Source organism: Mirounga leonina, unplaced genomic scaffold (assembly GCF_011800145.1).
Source record: "Mirounga leonina isolate KUSES-001 unplaced genomic scaffold, KU_Mleo_1.0 Mir_507, whole genome shotgun sequence".
Taxonomy (NCBI): Eukaryota; Metazoa; Chordata; class Mammalia; order Carnivora; family Phocidae; genus Mirounga; species Mirounga leonina.
The window spans coordinates 2,888,258-2,915,383 of record NW_023270789.1 but is presented as its reverse complement, the minus strand read 5'-3'; the positions used below and the strand labels follow the sequence as shown (position 1 = coordinate 2,915,383).

The following is a 27,126-nucleotide window of genomic DNA, read 5'->3' as shown; positions in this document are numbered from 1 at the left end:
AATGGGCACACAAAAAGCTATTTAGTAAGTACTTGTTTAATTAATAATGATACCTCAGGTTTGTCTCCCCTCCTGTGAAGCCCCTGCCGCCTGTCCCCCCCTCCACGTACATTTATCATATAACCCAGATTTCCTAGACATTACAGATTTTCTGTCTTACTGTCCCATAAGAACAGTTGCATGTGCCACACCATATGTCTGGTCATATGGTCCTCGATAACTGTAATATGAATCCATCTCTGTTGCAATACGTCTCTGATTTCTATTCCTCCCTCTTTGCTAATAGCTCTGATTACCATTTCAAATACAGTTCCCTTTCTTTTCTTTAACTCGAGCCTCGATTTTTAACATTACAAAAGCATACTAATAGGACAAGTTTGACAATACAAAATATACAGAGTGCCTCTCATCAAAGGTTATCTATTTCTTCCTGCTTGTTCCCACTTTGACTCGTACAACTCCGGGTTCCTGCACTAAGAGGGCCTAGAGAACATTCAGTACACACAGGAAGCAGCTGCGCAGTCCCCCGGGCACCTGTCGGTGGGTCGCCCACTCACTCCTTCTGTGACCTTGGTTGAGTCACTCAAATGTCTATGAACCTCGGAGTCTTCCTTATAATGCTGCCCATCTCACCAGGCTGTCGAGACACGAGAGACGTGGATGTATGCGCACTCTGTGAAGTCTAAAGCGCAATGCAAATTTAAAGGATCGCTGGGAGGGGGGTGGTTCCCTGCACAACTCTTCGTGCCTGCTCTCCCCCAGACTTTTCGTTTCACCGCGCAACTTGAAGGGACGCGCCCAGGAACCCGCACACCACCGCGCCCCAGCCCTGCAAGTTCACAGGCAGCAGCTTCTCCCGGCCTCGCCTCCTCAGGGACCGAGACCCAGGCCCCGGCTCGGAGACGACCGCGAGGCTTCGGGCGCCGTGTGCCGCCGGGAGGAAGGAGCCTTCCTTGCAGAGCACCCCCCTGCAGTTGCAACGCGCGCTCCCTCTAGGTCGGCCGCCTCTGGGTCTCAATTATAAACTGGAGTCACGCCGGGCCTCAGCCTCGCCCCTCCCTCTCCCGCACCAGCCAAGCGAAGCCCCTCCCCCGGAAAGCCCCTCGCCGGGAAAGCCCCTCCCCCGGAAAGCCCCTCGCCGGGAACGCCCAGCCACCTTCCAAAAGGCCCTGCCAGCTTCAGCCACGCCCCACTATTTAAACTCAGGGCGCCCGCGAAGGTGGCTGGTTAGGGCCCCGCGCGGTGAATTATGGGGGGAGGGGGTGAGCCTGCAGAAGATGGATGCTGATTGGCTCCTGAGCGAGGAGGGCGGAGTCAGAGGCGGAAGCAGGCGTTGGGGGGTGGCTCCGTGCAATTGCAGACTGGAGCGCTCATGGAAGCGGTGAGGTGCTCCGAGCACGGTAAGGGGTCCGGGTCTTTTAGGGGTTCCCGGGATCGTCAGTGTAGCTTGGCGTAATCATTATCAACCTCCTGTCTTCAGGGATCGTGTGCTTTCTCAAGACCGGCGTCCGCGATGGCCCGAATAAAGGAAAGAGCTTCTACGTGTGCCCGGCTAACACCTGCAGCTTCGTGCTGGCAGCCGAGTAAGTCTCGAGATGGGCATGACTGCCTGCCACCGCCAGCTCCCCTCCGCCCGGCGCCACTGGCACTAGGAGAGGTGGGGATCCTGGTGTGTGCAGCCGGGGCCTTTAAGTAGTTGGTGATCCCAGGCCAGCGTGGCGGGTTCAGGAGGCCCTCCGTTCCTGCTTCCTGTTTGGCCCTGGGCAGCTTACTCACCCTCTCTGGGCCTCCTTTTCGCCCACCTGTAAAGTGGAAGGTCAACTACAGTTGGAACCTTCTGGTCCTTTCCAGCTCTGGGTTTCTTCTTGCTTGCCAGCCCTTCTGCTAGGACATTGCCTCTCCCTGCTAAGTGAGGACATGCAGACATAGTAGAAAATAATTGGTCCCTGTTTTGCACTAGTTTCAGGCCGAACTTATTTTTTTTTTATAAGATTTTATTTATTTATTTGAGAGAGAGAGAATGAGAGACAGAGAGCATGAGAGGGAGGAGGGTCAGAGGGAGAAGCAGACCCCCTGCCGAGCAGGGAGCCCGATGCGGGACTCGATCCCGGGACTCCAGGATCATGACCTGAGCCGAAGGCAGTCGCTTAACCAACTGAGCCACCCAGGCGCCCCAGGCCGAACTTATTTTTAAATGTTTGAGCTTAAAACTCGCTGGTGGTCAGATTATCAACTCCTTTTAAAAAGAGGATTCTCTGGTGGCACCTGAGTAGCTCAGCTGGTTAAGCATCTGACTCTTGATTTCCGCTGGGGTCATGATTTAGGGTCCTGAGATAGAGCCCCGCTTGGGGCTGCGCACTGGGTGTAGAGCCTGCTTAAGATTCTCTCTCCCTCTCTGCCCCCTGCCCCCTTGTGCCCACTGTCTCTCACTCTGTGTCTCAAAAAAGAAAAGGATACTCTGCATTTAAGGTGTAAGATTGATAATCCAAAAAGCAGGTTACTTTAGGATTAATGCTGAAAGAAAATCAGATATCTTTTTTTATTATTATTATGTTATGTTAATCACCATACATTACATCAATTTTTGATAGGAAATCAGATATCTGATCAACATTCTGGTTTCACAAAATTGGAAGCTGGGACCCAGAAATGTTAAGCATCTTCTTCAAGTGAGAAAAGTTAATACAGTTGTCATAAAATGTTAATAAGGTCCCCAGCCCATGTGAATTTTTAAACTTTATCACATTAGACATTTTTCCTGCTCTCTACTGAATTTGGTAGAGAAACAAATTTTCTCCATCTGATGTAAGGCACAAAGTGGATATCAATACTAGAAAATAAAGTATTTTTTAACATGTGTATATTAACTTACGTTTCCCTTACATGATTTAGATGATTTCTATCTTTGTTGTGCTTTGAAGCTAAGTGAAGAAACTTGTTTCTGTTTTCAGATTTGGCAAATAAATTTTTAGAGAAAATACTTTCTTAGCCCTCTAATAAGTTGTCCTTTTATTGGAAAGAAATTACCGGGATCCAGTTAAGTTAAATACGAAACGATTTTGAAAAAAGCAGTGTCCAATCTTAAGATAGAAGGGACAAGCCAGTTAAGCTCTCAACGACATATCATCAAGTCAGGATTTACTATTTATTTCTAATTTCTATACTGAGTTTCTTAGGTTCTGTACCTAGCTCAAGTTTCATGAAACATGGAAGCATGTTCAGATTTGTAGGAACAAAGCATTAATGGTAGCATGGGACTCAGCTTTATGTTATTTATTTATTTTTTTTAAAGATTTTATTTTTATTTATTTGACAGAGAGAGACAGCCAGAGAGGGAACACAAGCAGGGGGAGTGGGAGAGGGAGAAGCAGGCTTCCCGCTGAGCAGGGAGCCCAATGCGGGGCTTGATCCCAGGACCCCGGGACCATGACCCGAGCCGAAGGCAGACGCTCAACGACCGAGCCACCCAGGCGCCCCTCAGCTTTATGTTAAAAGAAACATACCTTTGGGGTGCCTGGCTGGCTTAGTTGGTGGAGCACGTGATCTTGGGGTTGTGAGTTTGAGCCCCATGTTGGGTATAGAGGTTATTTGAAAATAAAATCATTAAAAAAAGAAAAGCAAATCCTTATATAGAATACCATTTATGCAAATGCACTGCTGTCAAACTAGTACAATATAATAGTTATTTGATAACCTTGACCAATTTGGGATATGTCTGGTAACCAGGATATAAGCAAAACAAAGGAAGAAACAAGAGCCACATGTCATATGAGAGTATTTTAGGTCTTCACTCAAAACTGTAGCCTCAAATGTTCTCATAATAAATTGGAAAAGAAGAGTTAAAAAACTTACGCCAGGCATGAAGCAGGTTAGGAGAGCCTGCTCCTAAACAGATTGTTATAGGAAAAGGGATGATGGAAGAACCTGTGGAAAATTCACAGCCAGTCTTAGATACTTCAGCTGTTCCTGGGGGGGTGGCGGGGGGGGGGGGGTTGTCTCACAATGTAGAGGTCACAGAACAGTATAATTTTGAGCTTTTGAGTCATCAGGAGAAAGGCGTATTTATTGTCATCCTGTCTTTGGGGGAGTGGGAAAAAAATGAAAGCTGTAGAGCCTTTCCCCAGAGGAATGTGCATAGACGTACAAATGTATGGGATTAACAAACCCAGTAGAGGTCATACTTGCATTCTTATGTTTAAAACCCATAGTTTAGGGGTACGTGGGTGGTTCTGTTAGTTAAACGTTGGGCTGTTGGTTTTGGCTCAGGTCGTGCTCTCAGGGTCATGTGATCGAGTCCCGGGCCTGCTTGAGGTTCTCCCTCTCTCTCCCGCTGCCCTACCCCCTTGTGTGTGCGCGTGTGCGCTTGCACGCACACACACATTCTCTCAAAAATAAATAAATAAGTAAAATCCATAGTTCGGATTTAATTTTAGAACGTTAATTTCTGTTGCCTCCTAAAACAAAATTTCTTTTTTTTCCCCTCCCCTCTAGTATTCCTGTCTCTCATTGTTTATTGCATGAGGACTGTGTGGTAGGGCTTCAGGGTTTGCTTCTACCGCCAGGCAAGGAAGAATATAGGTAAGTGTCCAAAAGGAACATCTACGTGTATTTGCTTCTGTCTTTCCCTGGAAGAGTTACAGCCAGATGTGTTTTCCTAGAATTGACTATTCTGTAAAAATGATTTTTCACAAAGAGGATTTCTGTATGTATTGAATGCCTTCTGAGATGTTACTCCCTCACTGCAGAGCAACTGGTTAATTTGAGAATCTGGTTAATTTCAGGATCAACTGCTCTACCTTCCTCCCTCTCCCGCTCTTCAGTAGCCAGTAATGTCAGCCCACCAACAGTCATGAACTTGCAGTGACTTATCAACTTTTCCATTCTAGTACTAGAATGAAGTAATGTCTAAAAATGTCTAAAGTATTTAAGCACTCAATAAATGTTAGTTTCCCTTCCTTTTTATGAAAACTCAGAGGTGAGGCAGGGAAATCTATATAGGTGACAGGTGATATTTGTCATGAGTATTCAAAGGTAAGTAGGAATTCAGTAGGGGCAAGAAAGGGGTCATATTTAACAGATCAATACCCTGCATTAGGGTATGGAGTTAGGAAGTAACCAGGAATTGCAACTATTTGGTTTGGTAATAATTTAGCATGTGTTTGAGTAGAGATTTCAGAAGATAGGGCTGCCCAGGAAGGCAGGGGCCAGGTATGATGGTCATTATATGATATTCTGTGCAGTTCAGAATGTATATATTCTAGATCAATCCCCCCCCCCCCATATTGGCATTTCAGTACCATCTTCACATGTCACTTAAATACCAATTCTGCTGTTTTTCTTAATTGAGTTGTGGATACAATAAGATGCATTGATTTTTAAGTGTTCAGTAGTTGAGTTTGAGAAATTGATATAACCAAGCCTCAGTCAAAATACAGAAATATTTCTCTTACCCCATTAAGTGCCATTGGACCCCCTTCTACCATAGGCATCCACTGTTTTGATTCATTCTTTTATGTCTGGCTTCTTTTATGTAACAATATCTGTGAAATTCATCCATGTGGTTGTGTGTATCCGTAATTCTTCGTTATTGCTGAGTTGAATTCCACTCTGAATATCACAGTCTGTCGTGCTTATTTGTCATCTATATATCTTCTCTGGTGAAGTATCTGTTTAAATCTTTTGCCCATTTTTTTCATTGAAAATTTTATTGAGGTAATTGTAGATTCTCATGCATTTATAAGAAATAGTACAAAAAGACCCCCTGTAGACTTTACCTAATGGTAATATTTTGCAAAGTGTATGTAAATAGTATATAATATTACAATTAGGATATTGATTCAGCCCACTGATCTTATTTATGAAGATAGTTTTCCTTGTACTAATGTGTGTGTGTGTGTGTGTGTATAGATTTAGTTCTATACAGTTATCATGTGTAGTTTTTTTGTATGCACTACCACAGTCAAGATATGGGACAGTTCCTTCACCACTGAATTCCTCTACCCTGCCTCCCACTCCCTCCACGTCATCTCTGGCAACCAGGAATCTCATCTCTGTTTCTAAAGTTTGCCATTTCAGAAATGTTATATCAATGGTATCATAAAGTGTAACTTTGGGGGATTTTTACCTACTTTAAAAATTGTGTTGTCTTTTTATTACTGAATTTGAAGAGTTTTTTATATATTCCCTATACAAGTTCTTTGGCAAATACATATATAATGAATATTTTCTCCAAGTCTTTGGTTTTCGTTTTCTTAACTCCCTTTTGAAAAGTAGAAATTTCTCATTTTTATAAAGTCCAGTTTATCATTTTTTTGTCCTTTGTGCTTTGTGTGTTCTCTCTGAGAAATCTTTGCCTGCCCCAAGATCACAAATTTCTCCAAGGGTTTCTTCTAGAGGTTTTATAGTTAGTTTGTTTTCTTAATGGCTTTTCTGCTTAGTCTGTGATCTACTTCAGATTAAGTTTTGGTATCTTATGAGGTAGGAGTAGGTCATTTATTTTTCCATATATTACTGAATGAATATTATTCAGTTGTCTTAGCACCATTTTGGAAGACTTTCCTTTCGCCATGGAAATGCTTGGCACTTCGTAAAAAATCAGTGATTACCATGTTATGGATCTGTTTTTTTGAACTTGCTAATTGTTCTGTTGGTCCTTTTGCCTATCCTGACACAATCAGGTAAGATAGTATGAGTCTTCCAACATTCTTCTTTTTCAAGATTGGCTATTCTGGGTCATTTGCATATAAAATGTAGCATCGAATTCTAAATTTCCTTAGAAAAACTTGTTGGTATTACACTGAATCTGTATAGATCCTTTTGGGAAGAACTGACATTAATGTTGATTTTCCAGTCTATGAGCATAGTGTATTTATGGCTTTTTTTTCCCCAGCATTGTTGAATAGTTTTCACTGTAGAGTGAGTACTCTACTCTTTTTGTTAAATTTAGTCTTCAGAGAGTGTTATGATTTTTGATACCATAAATGGTATTTTTAAATTGTTCACTTTTTTAAAAAGATTTATTTGTTTATCTGAGAGAGAGAGAGTAGGGGTAGGGGCAGAGAGAGAGACTCTTCAAGCAGACTCCCCGCTGAGCACAGAGCCCCACATGGGGCTCAGTCTCATGGCCCTGAGATCATGACCTGAGCCAAAACCAAGAGTCAGATGATCAGCCAACTGAGCCACGCAGGCACTCTGAAATTTTCACTTTTTGACTGTTTTTTTTTTGTTAGTACAGTGAGACTTGTAAGCCTCTAGAGCATAAAGTCAGGATGTCCTGACACCTAAAACCATTTATGTGATGCTGGGGGTGGGGGAACCCTCTACCATATGGGAAGACTGTTCTAGGTTGTAGGAAGCCACTGAAGAATGTTTGGTCCAATTTGCATTAATAAAAGAGGAGCTCTGAGGACGGTTGGTTCGAAAGGAAGATAGATGGTGGAGGCAAGGAGACTGCTAATACAGAAGTGCCATTAAATGTCTAGTAAATGGCATCGTCAGTATTGCTTACTGCCATAGTCTCTTCTGTGACAGGAAGATGAGGCAACTAACATTTAGAGAGGTTAGGAAAGGAAGCAGGTCCCAGGGTTGTGGAGTGGCATTGCTGGGATTCAGACCACGGTCTAGCTGATTCTAGATGAATCCACGTTAGTCTCTAAGTGAAAGGTGTGCTTGGATTGAGGCATTAGCAGTGAAGTTGGGTGGACTTAGGTTGTGGAAAACTTGCTGAAAGAAAATCAGTAAGACGACTTTCTGGTGGGGCATTTAAGCATGTACCTTTCTCCCTCATTTTCCCCTCAGGAATAGTGACCCTGGCAGTCCCGGCTTCCCTGGGTTGTGAGGATTCAGTGAGGTCATGGATCTGATGCACGCGGTCTGGCGTTTGGCTCGCTGTGAGTGCTCAGTAAATGGTTGTTAAGTTGGGATTTATGGGTGATGAGTTTACCATTAAGCAAGACAAGGTAACATAGATGGAGGTTTGGGATGTGTGGCCAACACAGACAGCTTTGAACTAATCATGTCTTAGGTATATATGAAACCAGCTGGAGAAGTCAGTGCAGCTCCAAAGAAAGGTCTAGGCTCAAGATGGAATTTTGAGAATTTACCACAAACATTCTTCATATTAGGGAGATGGGGCTGAGAGTTGATCGTTATTTTAAAATAGAAAAGTAAGAGCGCCTGGGTGGCTCAGTCGTTGGGCGTCTGCCTTCGGCTCAAGTCATGATCCCAGGGTCCTGGGGTTGAGTCCCGCGTCGGGCTCCCTGCTGGGTGGGGGGTCTGCTTCTCCCTCTGACCCTCCCCCCTCTCATGTACTCCCTCTCTCTCATTCTCTCTCTCTCAAATAAAAATAAATAAAATCTTTAAAAATAAAGAAATTAATTAATTAAAAAAAAATAAAATCAAAAAGTAAAGGGGTACCTGGGTGGCTCAGTCCGTTAAGCGTCCGACTTTTGATTTTGGCTCAGGTCACGATCTCAGAGTTGTGAGATTGAGCCCTGTGTCGGGCTTCTCGCTAGGTGTGGAGCCTGCTTAAGAGTCTCTGTCTTCCCCCCCCCCCCAAAAAAAGAAATAAAATAGAAAAGTAGAGTATGCAAATGTTTTCTTTTAGCCCAAGTCTAGAACATCATTACTAGGAGGTACTTACTGGAGGTTTTAAAAGGTTGTTTTAGGACAAATAAAATACAGTCATACAACACACAATAAATAAAAAACAAAAAACAAACAAGTACCCTGACTGGTAGTACAGACTGGAAATTTTAACAGAATTAGGTACGCCAATAGATGACTTCCTTAGCAGACAGTTAGTGCATATAGCCAGAACCCCTGTACTCTGGAGAATGACCTCAGGGAGTATAACCTTTTCTTCTGAAAACTGAACTTAAAGTACTTCACATCTTTGACTTAATTCCAGTATGTTTGAAGCTTAACCCAACTAGGAGACAGGTGCAGCAGAGTAATGGGAAGGAGGTATAAGCTCCAGGGAGGCTAAGATGCCCATTTTTCATTCCTTGGCATGTAGGTGCATTTGCATGCAGTTCTCTAACTTAAACACCAGATGGTGCCACTCACCAGCATTTGACTGACCCTTCAGCCTTGGCCCTCTGTTTAGGAACAATAAAGAAACAGTTACTCAGTAGAACCAGAGGGAAGAACTCTTGCCCTGACTTGAATGATGTGGCACACACACCTTGATTTACAAATCAAGTGTGGACGTTGTCACTGAGCTTCCTGGGTTCTTGTTTGCTCCCCTCCCGTTTCCCCCTCCTCTCCTTTGTCTTTCAACTTCTCAAGGATAGAGAATCAAAATAGATGGAAGTATTCTTTTATCTATAACTAGGTAAAACAAGTTTTCGTTCTTTAAAAAACTGGTTGTTGTGGGATGTTCAAAATATTTTATTTTTAGGGGCGCCTGGGTGGCTCAGTCGGTTACGCAGCTGCCTTCAGCTCGGGTCATGATCCCAGGGTCCTGGGATCCAGCTGGTTGGGCTCCTGCCCAGTGGGGAATCTCCTTCTCCCTGTCCCTCTACCACCCCTCCAATCGTGCGCTCTCTCTCTTGCTCTACTCTCTCTCTCAAATAAATAAATAAAATCTTTAAAAAAATATTTTTAATAACATTTGAATCTTTGCATGTCTAGCAGATTCCTTTGTGTGGTTGGTTATTGGGTAAAATTGGGGTGCAGATGATACAGCCCAGTGATGATTTTCTGAGGAGATGATAGAAATTTGGGTATAAGCCAGGCCTGTGCAGAAGCACCTTAAGTCCTACCACCCCATGAAGAGCCCCCCTCAATAAAGTTAGTACATCTTGTATTTATATTGTAGAGTATCATGCACTGTGCTAGGTAATGGAAGGAATCCTTGTATGTGAAGGCTGTTAGCTCTGTGTGTCACAATTACTGTTCCCACTTTGCCTTTTGTCTTATAATTTTGCTAATGGTATTTTTGCCATATGGAAGTTTAAACCTTTTTTTTTTTCACGGCTGTAGGGTAGCGGAGAGCCATGTTGCTGCCCCTCAGTGGCTTCCGCAGCTGAACATTTAAAACTTTTGTGTGGCCAGAATTACTAAATCCTTTACCTCTCAGCTGCAGGGCTTCAGGTCCCACTTAGAAAAGCCTTCTTCACGTTAGGATTTAAAAAAAATTCATCTCTTTTTACCCAGAACATTTACAGTTGCATTTTTTACGTTTGCGTTTTCGTTCCATCTTGAATTTTAATGTAAGAGAATGAGGTAGAAATCCAGCTTTATGTTTTTCTAGTGCTGGCGCATATAAACAAGGGAACCTGTATTCCTAAGGGGCTCTGACACCACTGGGGTAAGAGTCAGACACAGGAAGGCTGGTGCCCAGCGCGATCTGCATGTAGTAGCATTAAATTGGATGTGTTCAAATGCAGGCGCTTCTGTGATCTAGTAAGACCTGAAGTAAGGGGTTAATGCTGGTGCAAGTTACTGAGATAGTGTAGGAGTTGAGACTGGCCTTGAATGACCTTTAAAATTTGGATACAGTAGGGCGCCTGGGTGGCTCAGTTGGTTAAGTGACTGCCTTCGGCTCAGGTCATGATCCTGGAGTCCCGGGATCGAGTCCTGCATCGGGCTCCCTGCTCGGCAGGGAGTTTGCTTCTCCCTCTGACCCTCCCCCCTCTCATGTGCTCTCTCTCAAATAAATAAATAAAATCTTAAAAATAAATAAATAAATAAATTAAATAAAATAAAATTTGGATACAGTAAAAGATAAGTACTTGGGGGCTATAAGCGGAAGTGTGGATATAGGAATAAGCAAGAGGGTCAGAGGGAGTGAACTAATGATTATTATTGCTTAGCAAGTCCTTAATATGGGTCAGGCGTTGGTCTGAACCTTATCTTTACATGTATTAATGCATGTGGTCTTCACAGTGATCTTATGAGGTAGGTACTTCTTTTGTTTTGTGTGTGTGTGTGTGTGTTGGTTTTTTTTTTTTTTTTTTTTTTTTGGCCATCTTAGAAAAAGGAAACTGGCACAGAGACTAGTCAAGTGAGGTATCTGAGGATTCAGAGCTAATTATGTAGTGAGGCTGGGATTCGAACCAACGGAGGATGACTCTGGAGCCCGAGAGACTCCTGGCCTGGCTGAAGTGAACGTGCCTGAGAGTGTAAGTCTGGGTTAGACGATCAGCCTTTAGGAAGAAGGGAGGATATGCCTTCTCGTGAAGCATCGAAGAGGTCTGGCTTCCTCTGGCTGTGTTCCTCATTATTGTTTATTGCTTACGTCCTGGGAAATAATGGATATACTGCAGAAATTATACTCTTCTTCATAGCAGAATCAATATTTGATTTCTCTGAGAATATATTTCCATTGCTTTCTTTGTTGATTTGCAATTTAATAAACGTAACAAACTTTTTATCCTAAAAACAGAGAAGCCCATCCAGCTTGGTTTTAATAAAAACACAAGTACAAGCATTTTTAGCACCGTGCCTAGAACATATCCATGCTTAGTAGTTAAATCATACATGTGTTGTTTTCTCCCTTCTTGGTCTCCAAGTTCCTGCCCTTTTGAAAGTCTGCAGTGGCTTGGGCTTTCAAATAGATAGGATTTATGAGATAGTCTTGCCTTGATACACTTAAAATAACAGCAGAAATTTATTCTTGCCAATACTTTGAATTGTTATGCATTTGAAGCATCTCAGAAATTTTATTACACATGTTCAATATAATATCCTATTGCTGTGAGAAAAACTAAAGAGACCAGTAAAATTTTTTTCAGAAAATTGAGCTTGAATGGGAAAATTCTGAGTTTGTATGAGAGGGGCTGGACCTATTTTCTTTTTACTTTGACTTTTATGGAACACTTGTTCATTTGAGGCTTATCTTTGCTTACATGTCCAGGTGAGGTAATGACATCCGGGGATTTTGAATTGGGACTCAGACTGTCTTGATTCATGTTGTATATCACGGGACTAACTTAAGAAGTTAGAGAAGAGCAAGAAATTAAACTGAAAGAAAGGAGGAAGAAAGGATTAATGTAGGTAAAAATGGAATTTAATGAGTTCAATAACAGCAATAAATAAAATCCAGAAAGCAATTGATCAAGAAAACAGAGAAGGCCCTAGTATACAGTATGAGAAATAAGCAGTTACTCTTCAGATATATTAAAATTTATTGTGACGTTGTTTTTAGTAGCACAAAATTGGAAACAACCAAACTGTCTATCAAGAGGGTTCTGGATAAATAAATAATGGAACTCTAAATAGTGGGAAACTAACTGTGCAGCTGTAGGGGGGAAAATGTGTGTGTGTGTGTGTGTGTGTGTGTGTAAACCCTTTATATGTTCTTCTAGAAAAATTTTGAAGACGTTTAAAAAAAAAAAGGAAGGTATTTAGTAGTATGGATACTATGCTATCTATTGGTGTGGAAAAGGAAACTAAGATTCATATATTGATATTGATCTGAATATACATTTAAAAATCTCTGGGAAGGTAAACAGAAAGCTAATAGGAATGGTTACTTGGAAGGGATGGGAACTGGGCATATAGGGTACTGTGAGTGGGTCCTTTTCATGGCCATTTTATACTTTTTGGTTGAGTTTATTACCTAGTTAAACAATTAAGTAAAATGATATTTGAAAACTCTTCTTTGACTATTCAGTGTGTTTGAGGAATCATTTTGGGTAAGGAAAAAATCAGCTCACTCTATTTAATTCTGTGATACTGAACAGTTATGCACAAAAGGCAAGGCATACTTGGGAATAAGGAGATCACATATGGTTATAGCCTTCCGGTTGCTGAAAATGTAGTCGGGCAGACAGGCAGATATGAGTGTAATACAACTAAATACAACAGAAATAGAGAAATAATACAGTGGATGAACAGGGAAGGGAATGGGGCGAAGACCTTGCAAAGGAGGTATGGCTCGAACTGGACGTTGAGGGACCTGTAGGACTTTGACAACTGGTGATGGGGGAAGTGGTGGGCAAATAGGGATAAAGAGGACATCCTTTGGAGGGAGGGAGAATCACATGCAAAATCTGGGACGCCAGAGCACATGCGAGGTTTCGTTTGCTAATGGAGCAGCATAGCCATTTCTGTGTAGTGGGTGTGTAGGCTGTGTTTACTGGTGCAGGGACAGTCTTGTATTGGGATGTATGTCTGATATAATCTTTTTTTTTTTTAAATGGGAAATTGCAAATATATACAAGTAGACAAGATAGAATAATGCAGCATACGAACTTCAACAGTTACCAACTCATGCCAATCTGGTTCTGTGTATACTCTACCCACTGTAGCCCCCAGCTCCTGCCATATTTTGGAACAGATCCCAGATAACATCACTTCTTCTGTAAATGTTTCAGTGTATGGCTCTAAGAGATAGGGATTCTCTGTCTTTTGAACCAGTTGGAGTGCAGATTTCCAGGAGCTTCATAGAGGTCATAAATAGTTTATTTTTAATAATTTTCTGTTTATTTGTTTAAATCAATAAATAAGGTTCACAGTTGCAATTGACTGATATGTCTTTGAAGTCTCTGGAGTTCTCTCTCCATTTTCTTCCCCCCTTGTAATTTATTTTTTGAAGGAAGGCAGTTGTTTGTCATGGAGCATTTCTCACTGTAAAGATTTACAGATCACATCCCCGTGGCCGAGCTCTGTGTGTTCCTGTTGTTTGTATTTTCCGTAAATTGGTAATTGAATCTGGGGGTTTGACCTGAACTGGGTTAGTTTTTGTTTGTTTTGGTTTGGCTTAGTTCTGTTTTGTTTTACCATATAGATTGTTCCGTGGTTTCCCATCAGGGATACCTAATGTCTGGTTATCTCTCCTTTTCTGATTTTAGCAGCCACTGCTGATCATGTTTCTATTTTAGTCATTCTTTGCAGAGTAAAAAGAATAAACCTGTGTACATGTTGGTTTCCACGACTCCTCTTTTCTTTCATTTCTTAGCCCTTATACATACCCCGTGCAGTAGAGAATTTTTAAATGTAAATGTAGGAATAATTGGTTTCAAGTGACCTTCCAAAACATTGCAAGATGTTTTTTGGTTGAAAAAGAAATTTATCTCGTTGTAATGGATTTCCACAGCCTTGATTGTTTGTGTTTTATACTTCATTAGATTGTTCTTCCAGTGCATTAGAAGTAAGGCGGCGGGGAAGCAATGGTGCGGAAGTATCCCATGGCAGGTAAGAGTTATTCCTGTCTTCAAACCTGCTCTGCTAAGACTGTTTAATCTGTGGTGTTGCCCGAAAAGACCTTGAAGTCCAGTATAAACTGGTTGGTCTTCATCATACTGTCTCTGAAAGACAGTTCTTTTCTTTAAGTAATGTGGACCCTATTGGGTCTTTTAATTCAAAGGACTATTTGGTTATAGTGGAGATTTAATTATTTGCCTCCTATGTCACTTAAATATTTTTCAAGGTCTTAAATGTGGTCACTGTTCTGTTTAGGAAAAAATTTGGATTTACTTGACTGACTTCAGCATCTTTTTATAGACTGGTTATCTCCTTGATGTTGGTATAAGCAGGGTGTCATTTGTAAGCTCCTAGACCGTGAGAGACTGATAGATGCCCAGCGCATGAGGGGCTCGGCCCAGGGAAGCGACAAGACTTCCATTGGTCGAGGTGTAGCTCAGACTTATGACTCTGGATTCCTACAGTGAAAACGCCCTAAAGCCAAACTCAAAGCAAGCATAAGACACTGTATATGTTTGGGGATAAATTCATCTCGAGAGAGTAATTTTTTGTGAAAGGTATACATTGTGGCTGTTACAACTGCAAAAGCACTTGATTTGGTCACTACTTGTCCTTGAGGCCCGGGAAATCAGTAGTCACGGACAGAGAAGGAACCAAGCATTGAAAGTACTGTTCAGAAACTAATACTTTGTGTTAGGAACCTAGTCTTTCCTAGAGGCAGAAATGGTCCCAGGAATGTTCAGAAATACTGGACTACTGTTTCCATTTCCTCTGAAAAAAGGGCATTCTAGATATGATGCTCACATTAATGTTTTATATTAAGCTTATTTTCTTTGTCTTTTAGGAGCCTCGTTCCAAAGAGCATTCTGTAACCAACAAGTCTCAGCATGCCTGTGAGCCTCTTCATTATCTTTCCACCCAGCAGAGAAACCCATTCAAGGTCCTGGACAAGAATCAAGAACCGTCTCTCTGGAAACAGTTCACCAAAGGCGAAGCTGGGGATAAGATGAATGATAAGAAGCAAAAGGAAAAGGCAGATGTGCTCTTGGATCAAAAGAAGGAATGGAAGCCCGAATCCAACTGCTGGACGAAGCAAGATCTCTCATCTGGCCTGGAGGTAAAGAAAAAACAACCTGCACCTCAAGAGCAGCTGCAAGGGGAGAAGACAGAGTTTCAGCGTGCAGCAAGGGAGAATGAAGGGATGCACATAAGAAACCTTTCTGAGGTTAAATCCAAGCAGTGCCATGGTGAGGAGCAGAGGAAACCATCTGGGTCTCTTCAGGAGAAATCACACGTTGAGAGTCATCCTGTCCAAAAAAAATCAGGGCCTCTGAGGGAAAAGGAAACCAAGCCTTTGCATGGAATTATTCACAGTCAGAACCCAATAAGCAAGCCCCAGAAAGGGGAACACGTCAGCAAAGAGCACCCCAAGAGCCAGGAGGCTAGAGAAACAAAGGCAAGGGACGAGCCAGGCTCGCAGACCACCCGACAGTCAGAGCCTGGGGATGGGCCTGCGCCACCGGCCACAGGGCTCTCCCTGGGACAGAGGCCGGAAGCGGCCTCCAGCCGTGGCGACCGTTATGAGAATAATGCCGTTTTCACTTCCTCTGAGCCTCCCTTGCTCTTTGACTCGACTCCGGACTCACACAAGGAGGAGAACCTCCCGTTCCCTGGTCAGAGTGTGCAGAGAAAACCATCTCCTGCCTCGGGTGTTTCCAGGAAGGTGGAGCCTTCAGACCCAGCAGCCCAACGTGTATACCTCACAACACAACTGAAGCAAAAGAAGGTAACTACTGACCTACCATGTGCTTTGTTTTTAAGGTCAGAGCATTGCTTGCTGGGGTCCACGAGCAAGTCAGACATGTCATCGTGAGAAAGGTTTTGTGGGTGAATATTTAGGTTCTGTCTTTTCCTGGGTTTATATTTTCAGGGTTAGTCAATCTGTCGGGTTTAAAACAAAACCAAACCAAACGCTGATTTTCACATATACACTTAAAGGATGCTGATTTCAGAGTTTTCACATTTTAGGCTACTTTAATCTGAAACTGTCTTTCTAACAACTTGAGGCGGGAGGTCATCTTACAGGATCTGTTTTTCAGAGCACACTGAGATCGGTGGACATCCAGGCTCTTCCAGACAAGGGTCAGAAGTTGCTCCAGCAAATTCAGGAGTTGGAGGAAGCCCTTGGTGCTCTTGCCCTCACCGCAGAGCCAGGTAAAATGGGTTACACCCCAGAACTCGGGGTTTGCAGGAACTTTAAAAGAGACATTCAAGAAGCCCTTTCAATAAAGAATATGTTGACCCATTCACCTTTCCATCTGATTATCTACTTCTGAGCTTTTCAAAATTACACTTGTCATTTATAAAAACTTCCTTCATTTCCTGTGGACTCAACTCTTTCCCATCGTTTAAGAACTTTCCAGTGCTGTGCTCTTGAGGTCTTCCCCAGCTCGTTGGAGTGGTAGTGATCCCACCCTCTTCTGACCTCCTCTCACACATATAATTCCTTTGCTTTCCTGAACTGTAGCCTGTTCTTTCCTTGTTTTTTTGTTTTTACTGAGCAGACACTAATGAGAAGAGTAACGCTCCAGTACCACAACAGAGACACTCCACCAAAAGTACCACTGAGCCCCCTCACTTGGTGCCTCCCCGACCCCTGCAGGGCCAGGGTCTCCAGCCTCTGGGTTCTCAAGGACTGAAGGCTGCCTGCCCGGTAGCTGCTGGGGGATCCAGTTGGTGCTATGGAGGTAAGATCCAGGGGCCTGGCCCTGGGGTGAATAGCTACCCCTACAAGTTAAAGGCTGCCGAGGAGATGTCTCTTGCACATGTGAAGGGAGAGGCCGTTCTGGAGTTGTCAGTTGCCTGTATGATACAGATTGTGATGCTCAGCTGAGCTTTGCACGGCGTTGAGATTTCTGTGCCTGCCTTGTTCACCGGCCGTAATCAGTCAACCCAATGGCTGGCACATGGGAATCCTCTCGTAAATGTTTGTGAATGAAAACTTAAACTTACACCACGATGAGGTAGGCAGACCAGCGGGCACATTTGCACCCCATGTGTTAAGGCAGAGCAGAGAAGTGACGGAAGTCAAGCTGATGACCAAAGACCCACCGAGAGCAGTGACACCCTATTTAAATGACTTTCCGTCCTGAACTTTCCAGAAAACTGTGGTTCAGAAGTAACTGCAAATAAAGATCATATGTCCTAGGATGGGTTGGTTTGCTGATCAGGAGACGGGACCCGAGCTCACTGGTCTGGTCGGCTGGCAGTGACTGGAAAAACTAAGGCCAGTTTTCTCCCAGCTGAGGAGCACTAGAGAACTGGAATGGGAAAAGGAAAGAAGCAAGGAAACAGAAAAAGGAAGGAAAGGGAGAAAGTGGAAGAGTGATAGTTAACAGGGGGTCAGAAAAAGATTCAGTGCCAGATGCAGCTGAGGCCAGCCTAAAAAGGAACAGAAAATGCGTTCGTTTCGGGGCGCCTGGGTGGCTCAGTTGGTTAAGCATCTGACTCTTGATTTCAGCTCAGGTCATGATCTCAGGGTCATGAGATCAAGACTTGCGTTGGGCTCTGTGCTCAGTGGGGAGTCTGCTTGTCCCTCTCCCTCTGCTCCCCCCCGCTTTGCACACTTGCACATACGTGCATGCTCGCTCTCTCAAAATCCTGGCACAGTGCGGTCAGTGTGTGAGGTGCACATCAGGGGCTGTCTCCCTGTCTACCTAAACATCCATGGATTTAACCTAGCCCAGCCTTCCCTGTTGCTGGCTTCCCTTCTTTGCACCCAGCTCCAAGGATCTTTTCTTCCTAAAATAATGATGGCATTACCTTTTCCTCTGCCGCCTCTTTGAAACTGGAGAAAAAAAAAAAGGCCTACCAAAAATGCTACAAGTTCTCTTTTTATTACACTTTCTGTTACTTTGCCCTTTATTATGGTAAGCGTGTGGTTACACAAACAAACAGGAAATGGGGCTAGAGGAGCCTGCGAGGAAGGAAAATCGAGGGGCGAGAATTTGTAGTCCGCGCAGATCGGTTACCTGGCAAATCGTGAATTGCCGGTTTGCATCGTTAGCCAGGGCGGAGCACTTGTGACCCTTTAGATACCACTTGTCTGTACGCAGGTCCTACGAAACAGGACGGCCCCCATGCCATGTGGGAAATCATAAGTAAAGCCATTGATGAGCTGCACGCGTCCCTTGAGTCTCGGCCCGGTGAGACAGCCGTGGCAGAGGATCCAGCTGGGCTGAAGGTGAGCCAGGGGAGGCTCGTGGTGCAGACTGTGCTCGAAGAGTGTCCCTGCACCGTGGACCGGGAGACCCTGAGGGGCTGCCCTCCTGATGGATCTTTCCTACAGATAATGCTTTCGTGGCTTCCCTTCTAGTATTTTCTCCTCCTGTTTAGCACTGAGAAGAAAGTACAAAACCCACTTTTTTTTTCTTAAAGCCACAAAATTCTGTAGGTCGATAGCAATAGAAGACCCATTTATTGAGCTTCGGTAGGTGCCACAAGGATGCAAAGGACTTACTGCTCTTAACTAGTTGGGGGGAAGTACATCTACAATATATATGAAACAACTAGAAAATGACACGAAAACGAAGGTAAAATGTGCACTGTAACAGACCACAGACGGTATACAATGTACAAAAGGAATTCAAAATAAGGGAAGAGTCACCGTAGGTAAAGAATTCTTTGTTGCCTGCCTACCCTGTGCCTTCACGACATTGCAAGCCCGAAGTAGTAGAGAGGGTAAAGCCAAACACTGCGGTTAGAGAGAAGAGGCCACAAGCAGGACTAGCCAGTGAAGATGGGGAGCAGGTGACATCCCTGAGCGGGGCCCTCCCTTGCAGTACAACCTGGCACAGGGAAGCAGCTCAGATAGCCTTGCTCAGGAGATGGGATGACATCACACAGAATCGTGAGCCAGGTGTTTTCTGAAGATTGTTTTTGTCACGGGGTACAAGATGAGTAAGAAAAGACTGGAAGGGGGTGTCCGCCAAATTTATGACTCACGGTGCAGATGGGGACATTGCCTACAGAGAGGAGAGTCGAATTTAAGAGAGAATGAGGAAGAACCATCGGAATGGTTCATCAGTGAAAGGAAGGGGGCCGGTCAGAGGTCTTGGTTGCAAGCAGTAGAAACTGCCTGGCTGATTAAAGCAGACAGAATGAGACTCTCACTTGAGGGATGCTCTTGATAGACGTGCTGGCCAGTAGGGGCAAGTCTGTCCCGGGCAGGACGTGTGGTCACCCTGGGTGAGAGGTGGAGTCAAGGACCTCTGAGGTGCAGTGAGCAGCCCTATGACAGCTGGAATATTGGGAGGATCGCTTACAGAAAAGAGGAGAGGAGAGCGTGGAGTCCGTGGAGTCAGGATCCAGCCCCTCCTGAGGAATTTATACTCAGCTTTTGGTTCTTCCCTTTGTCAGCTCCCTTTGCTACTGCACCAGAAGCAGGCGTTGGCCTGGTTGCTATGGAGGGAAAGTCAGAAGCCACACGGAGGAATTCTGGGTGAGTCTGGTGTTACGTTAAGAGCCAACATGCGTATTGTTTCATTTGATCCTGTCAACAGCTCTGGGATGGGCATTCTGCTGCCCCCCTTTTACAGATGAAGAAACGGAGGTGCCGGATGGTAAAGCAACATAGTCAAGAGTATACAGCTGTAGGATCGGTCAGGTCGTGGCTGCAGGTGGTAGAAGCTGACTGTGGCTAATTAAGCAGAGGGAGAGTTCATTCTCTGGTGGCACAGAGAGTTTCTGGGAGGGGTGGAGAGCCAGGCTGGAGGCCAGACGTCTAGGAGCATGGCCAAAGTCAAGTAAGAACCTGAGGGTCTTGTGGGAACTGTCATGGCTGCTTTGCTCCATCAGACTCTAAAGGAAAGCGTTGCCACCCCAAAGTCAGAGACTCCTGTCTCCACCCCTTCCTGCTTCCTGAAATCCTGAAAAAGGATTTCACAGGGAGCCTCTTTTCTCAAGTTGCTTACATCTGAATTGAACTCTTGTGTGAGTACGTGTGTTCTCCAGAGCCAAGGCACACTGCCGGGGCCTTAGGTGCAGGGGACCCTAGAAAGCCAGTTTTCTGTGTTCTGCTTTGGAGACTCACTGAACTAAAATTTTCCAAGGTGCTCAAGCTTCTAGAAAACATGACAGATGGCCACAGTGGCTAGTGAGTGGCTGTGACGGGGCTCCCCAGGACCACCTCCAGGATCGAGGATTTGCGAGGAGGATGCACAGCATATAGTCGTACTCATGGCTAGGATTTATTACAAAATAAAAAAATAAAATTATTCTGATGTGTTGTAAGTTGAAATCTGCCAAGGGAAAAGGCCCACGGGACAAAGTTCAGGGGACACCAGGTGGAAGCTTCCAGAGGCCTTTCGCAGTGAAGTCACACATGTAAGATGTTGCCAAGCAGGGGAGTTTGGGCCCCAGGTGTTTACTGGGAGCTGGTCACACTGGTGGCTTCAGGCCTGGTCGGTCCTGAAGTGCCAGGCTTCCAAAAGGAAAGCAGACGTTCAGCATAAACCATAGTGTTTGTGCCCACAGTGTAGGCACAGTGAGCCACTCTTAGAAGTTCTGAAAGTGGTGGGAACCCTGCTTGAATTGGAGTTCCCAGATGCCAGCCCATGGCCAACCCTGTTAGCAGGACTTCCCGAGGATGGTGGCGAGGGCTGCTGTGTTAACTCCTTATCTGCACAGTTGCGGGGCCAGAATTTGAACCTGAACCCACGCTGTGACATTTTACTTCTGCTTATGTCAGAATGATTATTTAAACTGTTACAGTGGGGATGAGAATATTTTATAGGGTACAAATAGGAAATTCAATGAGGGAAGTTCAGTGATCGGCACAATGACAGTACCTTAGAAATGTTAGTTTATGCCCCTCTTTGATGAATAAGTTAAGGGAATGGGGGACTGTTTTGAATTAACTCCATCTACTGGATCTTTCTGCTTTGGGGGAGTGAAAAATTAAAAAACTGGGCAGTATCACCAAACTGAGACAGATACCAGGGAATGCATTAGATAAGTAACAATACATCGTGAACACTAGAGCAAGGTCTAAATAATAAGCTTTAAGTTTTGCAAAAGTCACAGTAAATGTCTTTGATCTAGAAAATGAGGAGCAGGGGCTAGGGTTCCTCTTCGTACACAGAGGCGAGGATTTGTTAGGGTCGGAAAGAATAGTGCCTAGACCAGCAGCAGTAAGTAAGGGCCAAGGTCTGCCAGTGGTTTCTTCTCTTGAAATGGAGGTGATTCTTTGCCCTGAGTGATAAACTCTCTGACTTTGGTTTTCCTTTTCCAGCGGATGATATGGGATTAGGGAAAACCCTGACAATGATTGCACTCATCCTGACCCAGAAGAATCAAGAGAAGAACAAACAAGAGGACAAAAACACGGCATTGACTTGGCTTTCCAGAGATGGTATACAAATGCTTTCATAACCTCTTATTTCCTGAATTGTGTGAGCCGGCAGAGAGTGGACGTGTTTCAGCTATGAGAGAATACTTCTGGTCATATGTCATTAATTTATGAGAAGACCAGTGTTAGATAATAAAATTAAAAAATTAAAAACAAACAAACAAAAATTATGCCTGTGGCATCATTTCTGATGCTGAATCTGCTCATTACCAGTGATTGTTTCCCCTTTTGCTATAAACTTAGCCTGACCTGTGGTTAGAAAAAAGTGTATAGAGAAAGCCGAGGCTCTGGAATGGCTCTGATGAAGATTTTTGTTAACATTGAGGACACAGGTACAGGGTTGGGCCAAATTAGTTAATATATAATTTTTTTTTTTTAATATATAATTTTTTAAGGAAGGTCTGTCACAACCTCCGATTTTAGCCACCATAGCAGAAGCTGTTTCCGAGTTTTCTGAAATTCCGTTAAGTTTCCCAATTTAGACAATTTCTGTCTCACCAGCTCTGTTGTTAGGATAAAATAACTGTCCAAGTACTTTAAAGGTCCTACATGGAACGTGTCGGCAACCCCACATCCCACGTGAGTTGCCAGGTACGCAAGGACAGGACTCGGTTGGTAGGCCAGGTGCAGATCTGGCTGTCCGCCCTCCAGGCCTCTCCCGAGCCTGGTGGCAGCTGGGTCCTGTGCCTCTGGGTGCAGTAGTGACATGCTGCGTGCATAGCAAAGAGATGGAGGAGGGGGAGCAGTGGTACAAATACTCCGCCACTAACCGGCTCCCACGTAGTTTTTGCCTGTCTTAGCGGTTTTGTACTTATATTGTAATGTGAATGTAATTAAGTTATGCTTTTCAGAAAAAAGTAATACTACTCCCCTGTAACAAATCAACTCCGGACGAGGTAGGAAATGATTCCGCTTCTACCTTTTGACCACTGTGGAAGCGCATTGGTTTATTTAGACTGAGGCCCCATACTGCGAACTTTCCCTCTTTAGCCACTCTCTGTCTGACCTTTGTACAGGGGAAAGTAAAGAAGTGTTTTGAGTTAAAAGACCACCCCTCTCATTTCCCATTCTATTCTATACTGTGTGTGGAAATAAGAGCGGCAGTTTGTTAAAAAATGTGATTGAAGGATAAAAGTCAAGAAGGGGAGGTACCTTTAAGGAGTTAAAGACTACTTAATGAGAGCCATGAGGTGTTGATTTTTTTCCCTTCAAGACTCCTGTGAGTTCACTTCCCATGGAACGCTGATCATCTGTCCTGCCTCCCTGATTCATCACTGGAAAAACGAGGTGATGAAATGTGTGAGCCACAACACGCTAAGAGTCTATCTCTATCATGGGCCCAATCGGGATCAGCGTGCAAAAGCGTAAGTGCAGAAATACGGCAGTTGGTGAGAGCCCTCAGCCTCTTGGCTTGAGTGGCCATATTGGCCTTCCCTGTTCTCCCTGAGCTCTCACGGAGTCAGGACTAATGATAACGTGTGAAGACCAAAGGCACTGTCGTCACCCAACATCCTTCACCTGTGCTAAGAGATGCGTCTTTGAAGACAATGGTGTTCTTTTGTTGTATCCTTGTCACCATCCTCAACAAGAGCTGCTGTGTGAGGTAGCCTGAGATGCCTGAGCTGTTGGCCAGGGAGCCCTGCCACGCGACGGTCTGCCACGGTTATTTCATTCTTGTTGAATTTCTGATTCCGATTTCATGTTCTTTTTCCGTTCGTGTGAATGCAACCAGCCTAGTCTTACAGAGCATTTTGGTAGAATATTAATGATTAGTTGGTATAGACTGGCTCTGCTTTTCATATAGGAAGCATCTAAGAAGTTTTCTTTCTTTTTTTTTTTTTAAGATTTTATTTATTTATTTGACAGAGACACAGCGAGAGAGGGAACATAAGCAGGGGGAGTGGGAGAGGGAGAAGCAGGCCTCCCGCCGAGCAGAGAGCCCGATGCGGGGCTCGATTCCAGGACTCTGGGATCATGACCTGAGCCAAAGGTGGATGCTTAACAAGACTGAGCCACCCAGGTGCCCCTCTAAGAAGTTTTCGATTCAAGAGTTTAGGATTAGACCTAGTTGAATTCCTGAGGGGGTAGGATCAGGAAGGTGGAAGGAAAATGTTTCCCCAGATGGTAATTTTAGTCCTAGTCTTTGCCTTTTGGTTTTAAAGGATTTTTTTGGTTTTTAAGATTTTATTTTTATGTAATCTCTATACCCAACGTAGGGCTCGAACTTCCAACCCCAAGATCGAGGGTCACATGCTCCACCGACCGAGCCAGCCGGGCGCCCCTAAAGGAATTGTTTTTTGTTCCTAATTGTGATGTGATGGTCTGGGTTGAATACTTGCTGATCTAGTCAAGAACAAGACAGTTGTTTCTGCTTCTAAATAATCCCCCAGACTGTCATATTAGATATTTCATCTCCTAAAGAACAGAGCAGTAGTCTTTCAGGGGTGAGTTGCAAAATTGGGGGCCCTCAGTCTTACACCCATTCTCACGGGTGAGGGTCGCTTTAGCAGACTGAAGGTATCAGGGCATCAGGGACAGGCCTGCGTGCCTTCTCCAGCAGAGTACTGTCAGTGGCTGGCCTTTGTTCTAGATAGTTTTTTTAAAGATTTTATTTATTTATTTATTTGAGAGAGGCAGAACGAGCAGGGGGAGGGGCAAAAGGAGAGGGGGAGGCAGACTCCCCACTGAGCAGGGAGCCCGACTCGGGGCTCGATCCCAGGCCTCTGAGATCATGACCCGAGCCGAAGGCAGACGCTTGACCGACTGAGCCACCCAGATGCCCCTGTTCTAGATAGTTATTAGAAATAAATTGCACGTTACTTGATTGGCATTTCAGTCATACCTGGTTTGGTATTCAGAATAAACTAGTTGACTGATTGGAATCATTCTTAATCCTTCTTCTCTATATGATGCTAAGTCAACATGTAGACGGTGCTCCCTCTGAATTAGGCCTATCATTTTTATCAAAAAAGTATTTCTGGACATTCTCCCAGATGCACAGTATTAAGTTTTGTTGGAAAAAAGATTTGTGCTTTTTGTTAAGAATCTTTACACGTAAAGGAGTATAGGCAAGGTAAACTCAAAGCGTACAGAGTGTATTTTTTTTACCCAAATGTCAAGGCTGGATTAATGGGTTTTCAGAAATCCGTTAAAAAATGATAAGGCGAAAGATTAGATCTAGATGAACATGCTTTGAGGGTTTCTTACTTCCCTGGGACTTCAGCGTCAGTCTAGCTCTCAAATCATCACTAAATGTTAACTCCCAGCCCTACCCTACTTCTGTCGTTGCCAGATACTATCCAGCTTTATATGGCTCCAGCCAGAGATTTTTCTCTTTGACTCATGGGATGGGAACAGGGAGGCCGTTTAGCTATAGTAAGCAGACTATAAAAATGATGCGATGTAAGGCAAGTGAGTAAAATTTCCCTCTCCCAAAGCATGTATGTGTGGATTAAGGACACGAATTAATGAATTCTGCCAACTGTCCCTCCAGCGCAGGCATTTTTATAAAGGGATCACCTCCAGCTCTCCTGTCAGTCATGGCGGGATCGTTTACTGTTTGCCTTGTGTCCTGTCGGTGCAGCCTCTCTACCTATGACGTCGTGATCACGACCTATACCCTTCTGGCCAAGGAGATTCCCACACAGAAAGAAGAGGGGGTGGTCCCCGGTGCAAACCCCGGTGTGGGGAAGGTGAGTCTGCGAGCCACACCTCATAGTCCACCCGAGTCTTTCTCCTGCGTCACACGCAGCAGAGGTGCCTTCCTGTGAGGTCAGGAATGGCCTGAACGTTCCACCGGTGGAAACGGAAGGTTCGTTCCCCTCTTCCTTCCCTTTTATTCTAGCCAGACTTGGTCGGGAATAAAGGATGAGGTTTGGCACAGTATCCAGTTGTGTAGAACGAATGTTAGGGACAGTGCAGTAGTGTGCTCGTCACGTGACCGTGGGAAGCCCCACCTGTTGCAGTGTTTACCTTAGAGTCTTCCGGGTGTACTCTTAGGATACTTTTCATATTTAATGAGAAGACTCGTACTTGAGTACAAGTATTTTTGTATTTAAGCCTGTGATTGCCTGCCTCTCTCCCGCCTCCCAGGGAAAAGAGGTTGCAAACAGTGAGGCCACAAAGGGGCTCGAGGCTAAACGCTAGCCAGGTGAAAACTGGGTGTTTGCTAGGGCGTCCGGGGTCGTCTCAGTTACTCAGCGTAAGGCTTTATTGCCTAGTTACCGTGGGGCGTTTTTCTCCTGAAAATACAGTGCCGCTCCCAGAACGGATCTTCTGCATGCTCTCATTTGTCGTCCGATCTCCGTATTTGGGGAAATCTCTAGAATGCTCCTCCGGTCAGACCAACCTGACTTCTTGTGGATAATGAACTGTTCAGATTCCGCAGTGGTTCCTCATTGCTTTCAGGATAAAACCGTGGTTCCTTTCCACGAGGTCTGAGGCTTTTATGACCTTGCCCTGCTTGCGCGTGTCTCGTCCCCTACGCCCCAGCCCTCCCTGTGGCAGTGCATGGCAGTACCAGGGGACGTGAACCTGGCCTGCTCTGCCATGCTGCTGTGCCTTTGCATTCTCTCCGAATGGAAGGCTTTGCCTCCGTGCCTTTTCCAGGTTAATTTGTTGTGTTTTTTTTCATCCGCTTCAAGAATCCTTTAATCCTTCGGTTGAATGCTCTCCTAGCACCTTGTGCTTACTCATGTCCTAGCCCTCCACACACTGAGCCAATACTGAGCACCTACTATGTGCCACCTGCTATTTCAGGTATTAGGGATACAGCAGTGAACCACACTGACTAGGGTCCTCCGGCATATATTGGATTATCCAGTGGGACATAGTATGTAAACATCATGCTGTAATTAATCTTTCTGCTTGTTCTTCTTCTCGCTACGTCGTGAGCTCCTTAAGGCGAGGAGCTGCTTTATGTCTGATTTCGTATCTTACGTTATAAAAGTAGACTTGCAGTAAATTTTTAGTGACTTTTTGTCAATTTAGTAAATATTTTATTGAAATGAGCGAATTTCCAGGCTCGACACCTAGTGCAGTCCTGACGCATGGCTATTGCTCACTTTTGAGTTTTAACTTGAAAACTCAAGTTAAAAGATTTTACTCTTAAGTGTCTTTTGTTCTAATTATATTTTTTTATTTTTTAAGATTTTATTTATTTGACAGAGAGAGACACAGTGAGAGAGGGACCACAAGCAGGGGGAGTGGGAGAGGGAGAAGCAGGCTTTCCGCCGAGCAGGGAGCCCGATACGGGGCTCGATCCCAGGACCCCGGGATCATGACCTGAGCCGAAGGCAGACGCTTAACGACTGAGCCACCCAGGTGCCCCTAAGTGTCTTTTTTTTTTAAATTAAAGATTTATTTATTTATTTGAGAGAGAGAGAGAGTGCTTGAGCAGGAGCAGGAGGGGCAGAGGGAGAGAGAGAATTTCAAGCAGACTCCGGATGTGGAGCTTGATCTCATAACCCTGAGATCACAACCTGAGCCGAAACCAAGAGTCGGAGGCTTAACCCACTGAGCCACCCAGGCGCCCCTACTCTTAAGCATCTTAAACTCAAAGATTGGGG

The 27,126-nt window shown here is 44.4% G+C and overlaps 1 protein-coding gene across 2 annotated transcripts in view; it reads left to right on the top strand.

Annotated features, from left to right (window-relative positions):
* The first annotated feature begins 1,345 nt into the window (after positions 1 to 1,345).
* Positions 1,346 to 27,126, top strand: part of TTF2 (transcription termination factor 2) — a 39,861-nt gene continuing 14,080 nt past the window's right edge. For both annotated transcript variants that reach the window (XR_004676474.1, XM_034990204.1), the window contains exons 1-12: positions 1,346 to 1,400; positions 1,481 to 1,583; positions 4,492 to 4,578; positions 14,076 to 14,142; positions 14,996 to 15,937; positions 16,251 to 16,365; positions 16,716 to 16,898; positions 18,267 to 18,394; positions 19,570 to 19,651; positions 21,443 to 21,562; positions 22,773 to 22,923; positions 25,143 to 25,251. Coding sequence is in view for 1 of the 2 variants with exons in the window: in XM_034990204.1 (XP_034846095.1) it covers positions 1,373 to 1,400; positions 1,481 to 1,583; positions 4,492 to 4,578; positions 14,076 to 14,142; positions 14,996 to 15,937; positions 16,251 to 16,365; positions 16,716 to 16,898; positions 18,267 to 18,394; positions 19,570 to 19,651; positions 21,443 to 21,562; positions 22,773 to 22,923; positions 25,143 to 25,251 (2,115 nt within the window). In the remaining variant the exon portion in view is untranslated. The remainder of the gene's footprint in view (positions 1,401 to 1,480; positions 1,584 to 4,491; positions 4,579 to 14,075; positions 14,143 to 14,995; positions 15,938 to 16,250; positions 16,366 to 16,715; positions 16,899 to 18,266; positions 18,395 to 19,569; positions 19,652 to 21,442; positions 21,563 to 22,772; positions 22,924 to 25,142; positions 25,252 to 27,126) is intronic.